Source organism: Atractosteus spatula, chromosome 4, assembly GCF_055471065.1.
Source record: "Atractosteus spatula isolate fAtrSpa1 chromosome 4, fAtrSpa1.hap1, whole genome shotgun sequence".
Taxonomy (NCBI): Eukaryota; Metazoa; Chordata; class Actinopteri; order Semionotiformes; family Lepisosteidae; genus Atractosteus; species Atractosteus spatula.
The window spans coordinates 35,366,370-35,374,679 of record NC_142709.1 but is presented as its reverse complement, the minus strand read 5'-3'; the positions used below and the strand labels follow the sequence as shown (position 1 = coordinate 35,374,679).

The window sequence follows — 8,310 nt, the reverse complement described above, 5'->3', positions numbered from 1 at the left end:
CGCTGCGCTCTTGGGGTAATTTTGGTCGGCCAGCCACTCCTGGGAAGGTTCACCACTGTTCCATGTTTTCGCCATTTGTGGATAATGGTTCTCACTGTGGTTCGCTGGAGTCCCAGAGCTTTGGAAATGGCTTTATAACCTTTTCCAGACTGATAAATCTCAATTACTCTGTTTCTCATTCGTTCCTGAATTTCTTTGGATCGCAGCATGATGTCTAGCTTTTGAGGATCTTTTGGTCTACTTCACTTTGTCAGGCAGGTCCTATTTAAGTGATTTCTTGATTGAGAACAGGTGTGGCAGTAATCAGGCCTGGGTGTGGCTAGAGAAATTGAACTCAGCTTTCCAAAGATATGATAAACCACAGTTGATTTATGTTTTAACAGGGGGGGCAATCACTTTTTCACACAGGGCCATGTAGGTTTGGATTTTTTTTCCCTTAATAATAAAAACCTTCATTTAAAAACTGCATTTTGTGTTTACTTGTGTTATCTTTGTCTAATATTTCAATTTGTTTGATGATCTGAAACATTTCAGTGTGACAAACATGCAAAAAAATAAGAAATCAGGAAGGGGGCAAACACTTTTTCACACCACTGAATATAATTCTTAAGGCCTTTCCTTACAGAATTAAGTTTCAATTTCCTGCTTGACCGTGGCATTCTCTAGCTCTGTTCTCTGGAGCCCTCCTCTTGGTGATCTCAACCTACACTACTGACTCCTGTTTGTCTTAACCTCCTCCAAGTTTAATTTGATGATTTCCAGATCCCTGCTAAGAAACAATCAGCTACTGTACAGTTCATGCTGAGAAACCAGGGCCATCGTCTCTTTGGTAATGGATCCAAAATGAGTTTCCTCACAACTGCCTTTTGCTATTGAAACTACCCACTGCAGCACTCCTAGATCTTCTTTTGCAGACTCAGAGCTTCAGGATGCCTACAGCCTCCTCCATTTTACAGTGGAATCATGACCAAGGTGAAACTATTCCCTTCCTGATTTGCCCTCTAATCCACCCTGTCAGAGACTCTGGAACCTTGTTGTTCTTAACCTCCTCTTCTGGGGAAAGGAGAGAAGTACTGGTCCCTTTTTCTACTCTATATGAATCCGACTTTGTCATACCAGACATGTCTCTGTGTTATGAAAGTGATAGTAGCACCCAACTGGTGACACCAGAATGGTACCTTATGAGGTCTGCTGCTTCTTTAACATAAGCTAGACTGGAGCTCCATTTGGAACCAACCCTTGGGGAGAACTAAGTTTTACCCTACTAGTTCTAACTTCTCTCAGAGCCACCCAGCCATTCAGTCCTCTTTCTGGGATATCCCCTAATCCAGATGGTCTGTCTCTATAACTGCTTATCCTGCTCACCCTGAAAGTATTATTAGTTGTGACTCCCATGACTGCTGTTCTGTGGTGTCCTTTGGCTAGCGGTTGCACTGGGAAAACACAGAATTTTCACGAGGGCTCACAGTTTTTAAGGGCTTGCTCCTCTGACTGGATCTGCTTCAGGTGATCCATCTTAATTATATTTTAATCAGTAATTATCCCATCAATTATTCAATTCCTGTTTTTCTATTTAATGCCGAGGCACTGCTTTGACAGCGCTTCATTATTCATTTCCCCTCGGTTTTCTTCCTGGTCACAGTACTGCTTACATCAAGCCTTCGCTTTACTCTGTGCAGAACCTTCATCTTCAAGCCTTCACTTCTCTCTGAGCACCTTCAGCCTCAACTCTGCACTCTGCTCCGCACTCCAGTTTACAAGCTGGCTATTGACCCCCACCCTGGAACCCTGGACTCTTTCCCGCTGACCTCAATCTCCTGCGGTTCCATCCTGGCAGCTTAACTTGTACAGGACCCCAAGTGATCCTACCTTCAGCCAAGCAGCTGTGTTACTGTTCTACATAGAGTCCTACCCTTGCTGTTTGACTTTCTCTGGCTTTGTCTCTTTCATGCCGCTTTTCTCTGGACCGCCATTTCTCCTGGCCTTTGGGGCTCTTTTCTCTTTCTCACTTTCTAGTTTTCAGGCTGTCTGGGTCACTTATTCTTTTCACTGTTTTGTTCCTTTTTGAGCTTGACACCTTCCAGCGGCCTGATTGGAGCACTCTCCAATTTCTTGTCAGGAAGCCAGGCATCTAGTTCCCATCTCAATGCTAGTTTTGCATCATTTGCTTTTTCCCAGGATCTAACTGGGACCATTCACCTGTACTGTAGCTATGCTGACCTGGGACTGCTGGTTTGAGAGGGACCAAGGGACAGATTTCCTTGTCACCCATTCCTAGCAGATGTCTCCCCCAATTTGATCCAAAGGGTGCCTGGGTATCCGATTCTGTTCACACCTGAGTCTTCCATCAGAGTGTGATTCCTGGGAGACTGAGCTGACAGCGCATGCCTGGCCTGGTCCAGGAGGAGACTTACCAGCTTCTATAACCTTTATTTTCCCCTACTAGAGAACCATGTTATTTTTTTTCCCATACCAGGGAACCTTTAATTCCCTGCAGATATTTTATTACCTTTAACTGACTTAAGTTACCTTGCCCCTTTTGGGGTAAAAAATGTTATATTGTTCCCTTTCAGGAAACTTAGAGAACCCTATCTGTCCATAGTAGCACCAGTAATAGCAGTTAGAAGTTCTTTTTCACTTGATCCCATTTGGCTCTACCACAACCATTACCTTACCAGTGGACCTGAAGTTGAAAAGTGATTTCTGTCATGGATGTCGGAAAGGCATGCCATGGAATGGCAGGAGAGCGATAAAGACCCTATGCATAGTGGCAAAATGGGGGTTAGCCCGGGCTCAGCAGGTCAGACGATGTCAGGCCCTCAGGCTGCAGAGGAGACGACCTGGTGCTAGGCGGGTCTCAAGACATATATAGCCTGAAACAAAGACACTCCGGAAGGACAAGCAAAGCACGGGGAAACTAGGAACAGGACAGAGTAGGAGCGCCCTCTAGATGTGGAGGGCGTGACCATTTCAAGATGAATTACACACAGGTGAACTAATCATTTCGTTACATTTCATAAACATCCATAACCAGCTCCTGCCTGCCTCACTGGTAGGCCCTTGGTCGAACATTTTGTCTCAGACAAACAGCTGAGCACAAGAAATGTATTTATTTCATGTGGTTTAAAACCTATTTATAATCTCCTGCTGTTTCTAAAATTTAAGTTATGTTTTTATTGTTGATTTACAATTATATTGCTTTATTGTTTTTATTTTTAGCACACTTGGCCGTACTGTGGGATTCACTTTAAATTATTAAATAAAGGTTATGAAAACGCTCAGTAACTTGTTCAACTTAACCCACCGGGAGGAAACACAAACCCTGTATCTTAACCTCTCTATTAAATGTCTTTACCTTAACTACTGGATCATCTGTATTCTAGAATAGTCTTTGCTGTGACTGGTGGATAAAAAAACAGCTATGAGTGTCAATGGTGTGTGGAAGGAAGCCAGAAGAGGCACTCCACGACACTCACCAAAAAGAGGTTTATTTCCATTAATTCTTACAAATAACTGCTTGTCACTGAGGGCATCATGAGAATATTTGGCAGCGACACAGAGTCATAATCATGTCTACCCCCTTTTTATAGGGTGGGGGTGGAAGGTCACATTGGTAATAACCATGGTCCAGTATCCTGGAGTAGAATGCTGTATCTGCCCCCTGCTTCAATTTCCTTGTCCCCAAGGGCAAATATTGAAATCCCTAATATGGACTTAGGGGAGTTCTTAAGGGAACTTCCTGGAGTGTGTGGTGAGATCTCCTGTTGGTTAATGAGGCTGGAGGCAAGGTTTAGGCTGACAACATCTCCAAAGAACAAGCACAAGTCTTTTCTCCCAACAACTATGCTTAACATCAGCCAGTGGCTTTCAATGGGTAGACATTGAAAGTAGACAATGGTGACTGGTGATTCCAAGACCTGTAGTGCCTGGCATGACCCCATTTCTACAGTATGTAGACAAGAGTTATGGTTAGGTGTGCTACCAGCTTTGCATCAATCATGTGAAAAGCCTTCCAGGCTGGAGTGCACCTATCTTCCTCTCCTCTTCCATATTGTCACTTCCTGCAGTCAGAGACTTCAAAATCCCACTTAATCAACACCAGGTCTATGTATTACCCTTTGTTCTGAGACTGTTGGCACCATGGAAAAGGAAGCAGCAGAGGCCAAACTGCAACACTCACCAAATAGAGGTTGAATGCCCTTAGTTCTTATAAAAAATTACCAGTCACTGAAGTTGTTATGAAAAAAGACCATTTGTGAGCATCACCCGGTGCAGAACTGAGTCACCTTTTATAGGGAAAGTGGATGTAGAAGAGGTCAGGCAGTACCAGGGGCCCATTTTCAAGCTGAAACTTTTTTTTTGAGATAGAAGCATGCTGGAAAAGATGTGTAAAACTGGCTCCTGACTTCTCATTTTTGTTTTTTTACTGAGGTGATTGGAGAGTGTGGAGTTAACAGCATAACTCTGAATACAGACCCACCAGGCTCAGGTCTATCCATATGTACAATGAACAGTTTCACAATGCTGAATCTGTTACACTTTTATAACATCAAAACAAATATATCCCAGATAAAAATAAATAAATAACAATAGAAGAGTTATTTTCATGATCTCCCTTTCTCCCAAGCTTAAATCTAATTCCATATAAAAAAATGTATTGCGAGAAACTTTCAAATATATGCATATTAATTGAATTTACAGAGCAAAATTTTAAAGCTTTTTAACAAGTCTCTTTAAAAACAAGACTTTTACAAGTTTTGGTCATGTTGCTGAGGCAATTCTTTGGAGACGAAGAAGAAGTACTCAGTGTTCTTTCAGCCTGAAAGGGGATAGAGAATGTTTAACAATTTTCTTTCTAGAAAACACTACAAGTTTGAAGTCTGCTCCTTTTTTCAAACAAACTGTAACTGACATTCATTACGCCAGAGTGCTTCACATACGTATAACCATTCCTTCTATATAAAAAACAAATCAACACAAGTACTGTACATAAGACTTATAAAAATATCAGTTGTGTTATTTATTAGTGTCTAAATGCTAGTCTTGTTTGTTAAACAGAATGTCTATTATTTTTAAGCATGTTTCTACATTATATATTCAGGAAAACAGTCCATTGGACTCTTAAGGGCTAAACACATGACACAGAGATGAGTCAGATGAAAACACTTAAAAACACTTACTCCACTGAAGTGCCATTCTTTGTTTCTGGTGTTCTTAACTCTTTCGAAACTAGACGCAGCAAAAACTGTAACAAAATAAATAAAGTTTATAAATAAAGACAGTCCTCAAGTAAAGAACCGTGATGTCTTAAGGAAGGACCATGTTAAGTATCAGAAGCAACATGGATTATAGTTGTACTGTAGGTCCATTATTTATAGTTGCAGGTTTACAACTGATGGACGAGATGTAAAATGTATTTACTGAGTCTGTTCCAATAGCACTGTTTTGTCATATCCTTGAATCTTAAATTAATCAAACTCATGATGTTTTACATATGTTGGTGGTTTGGTGATAATTCCTGATGTCTGGAGTTGATTTAGGTAACTGCTAAGTGTTCTACTATCCTTACTATACCGTTATCTGATAATCTGTTGTTTGGCTTACTTTCAGTGATTTTCAGGACGTCTTACCAGCAGAGCAAATGCGTCAGCTGCCATAAGCATGTAGAAGACATTTTTCCAGCCAGTGGGTGACAGTAGACCTGCTAGCAAAGGGCCCAGGGCAGCACCTGGAGGAAAGAGAGCTGGGTTAGGAAACTCAGCCTCCTTTCAGCAGCTCCCAAAGAGCATTGGACTTTACCAGAAGTGACCGTCCTTGTCTTTTTAGTCACCAATCACACACGTCAAAGGTAACAAAGATGAAAGAACCGACCTGCATTTTCTCCTTTTTTCAAACAATCTGTCTTTTTAATTTTATACTTGCCTAATCTGGAAGTTTGTTTCTTAAAGACAGTTGGTACAGTGTTCAATTATTTTGAGCCACTTACTGTAGCAGCATTTAATAGTAGCCTAATTAAGCAAATTATTTATTAGGATCATTTTTGTCTAACACTTCAGCATTTTGAATGCTCTCTTTCACTATTTTTTCCTAATGTGGAGATTTTTTAACTTTTTTGCTGAGTTGTCATTTTGTTTTTGGATTGGGGTGGAAATATTAAACAAGATAGGTTTTTTAGATTTGCACTGTTGCCCTTTCTCAGCCACACCTGAAACATGCTCCACATCCAACTGTGCCAAGCCATCAGCTGACCTCCTACTAGAAGTCATTCAGGCGTCTGTTACATGTAAATAGGCTCACATGGTGAATTAATTTAATTAGATAATTGGGTAAGGCTGAGAGCCACATTTTAAATGGATAAATGAAAGGCCCTATAGTACCTTAATTGGAACACAGGACATAGAGCCTAGTTATAGAATGGATTTACATCAGAATGAACCCAGGACCTGTGGCATACAAAGCAAATTTGATAAGAATACTGAAATTACTGGGATTTCTCTAGGACAAGGTGAGAGTGAGATTGTTAGTACATGGTTTCCTCTCCTACTAGTCCCAAATTCTTGAGTGAGTGCACATTAGAGATACCTCACCTCAAAGAAACCATCATACTGTGTGGTCTCCCTGGGGGATGCAGCCACAACATAGAAGGAAACTTTCCTTCACAGACTAAGAATGTGCCATAAAATTGGAGACAAACTCACCCACAGATCCTGTGCCATCAATGATAGCTGTAACAGTGGAGAGAGCTCGGGCATTGCCCTTTAAGCTTTTGTGAGTGCCCTAAAGGAAAGTACAGAAAAGTTAACATCAGACAAAGATCAATGAATTTTCAAAGCTGAAAATGAAAGCAAGCAGTATGAAATGATGCACTGAATAATTGGCCAACACAGTAAACACATATACATGCACAATATGTATAAACATACATACACAATTAAACTGTCCGAATTAATGTAGTACAGAAATTGCATAGTGTTTATACAGTACATGTCAATCATCCATGGTTGAAGGAGAAAAGCATACCAGATCTGCAGAAACTGCTGTAGTAATCAGTGCATATGGCCCATTTACCAGACCTCCACATATGAGAAGCATAACTATGAGAGAAAAAAGAAAAGTAATTAATTTTGAAATTAATTGGTTTTGAAATTGTAAAGGATTTGTCTTTCATGCCTTCCAGTTCTGGAATTGCCAATATGTATTAATAAAAAATGACTTGTCACTACAGTCCACCAGAGAGAAGTGGGCTGTCATTACCCTTCCCTTTTTTCTATCTGTGGTACGGGCTTTGTCACCAACACAGCTCTCACTGATAACAAGCACCTAGATAACTATGGGGGTCAATATTACACAAAGCCCAGTTTACTCTGGTCCGTTTCAAACCAACCTCACCCCAGTAGAACAAGATCAGATGTGTGCCATTGCTCAGGGAATTCCAGTCAAAGGTGGTTTAATGGCCCAATCCAGTTTTGAGTCTTTCACTCTGTGGCTTTTTTTAAAGACCCAAAGTCGTATTTACATTACAGTAGGCCTGGTTATGCTTCTCTTAATTACATTACAATACAATTACATTATAACAGGTAGTAGGTCTCAATACAGTAAATCAGCATAGCTCAACTGATTTTAAATTCTACTGATTTAGAATTGGGAGGTTAATTTAGTTTAGTATGATATCCTAAACAACCCCTGTGAATTTTCTGGAAGGTGCTGTTATAACTGATTAACCAAATAAATGTTATGTGTTGAAAGTTATGAGAGTGATTTTTCCAAATCTGATAATGAATTCCTGTAAATTGGTCTGAAATTAAGTACAAATCTAAAAAGAGATAAAATAGGTATGGGACCTTTAAATATATTATTACATATTGTGAATCATGAGATTGTGCTATTATTGTAAATACAAGTGAACAAAATTGAGATTTGGAAAAATGTTTAGAAGGTTGTCATGTGTTAATCTGGGCATTGTTATGACTGGGTGCTTTCTGCAAGGTAAAGGAAGAGAAAAGCACTACAGTGACCTCATCTGAATTATTCTAGAGAAAGGATTTGAAGATGGTTTACCTATAGTGGGACCCATTCCAAACTGACTTATCTTTGAGAAGCCATACAGCTGAAAGACACACGGTTGAGAAAATCAATGAAAGTTACAGACTCTGAGGGGTTTGTCATTTGCATTGAAAAGGCAGGAATCAATCATACATATAACCATTTTTATATGTATTTAGATAGAAAACAAATGACAGATTTGATGATAAATGACCCCTGTTAACAAGGGTCAACCTGCCCATGTAATTATTTTTAATGGGATGGCTG

The 8,310-nt window shown here is 40.1% G+C and overlaps 1 protein-coding gene across 8 annotated transcripts in view; it reads right to left on the bottom strand.

Moving 5' to 3' along the window:
• Positions 1–4,409: 4,409 nt before the first annotated feature.
• Positions 4,410–8,310, bottom strand: part of slc37a1 (solute carrier family 37 member 1) — a 30,922-nt gene continuing 27,021 nt past the window's right edge. For all 8 annotated transcript variants that reach the window (XM_088913290.1, XM_088913292.1, XM_088913286.1 and 5 more), the window contains 6 exons: positions 8,059–8,107; positions 7,021–7,094; positions 6,699–6,777; positions 5,631–5,728; positions 5,181–5,245; positions 4,410–4,819 (listed from right to left, as the gene is read on the bottom strand). In XM_088913290.1, coding sequence (XP_088769416.1) covers positions 4,804–4,819; positions 5,181–5,245; positions 5,631–5,728; positions 6,699–6,777; positions 7,021–7,094; positions 8,059–8,107 — 381 coding nt within the window. In that variant the 3' untranslated portion in view covers positions 4,410–4,803. The remainder of the gene's footprint in view (positions 4,820–5,180; positions 5,246–5,630; positions 5,729–6,698; positions 6,778–7,020; positions 7,095–8,058; positions 8,108–8,310) is intronic.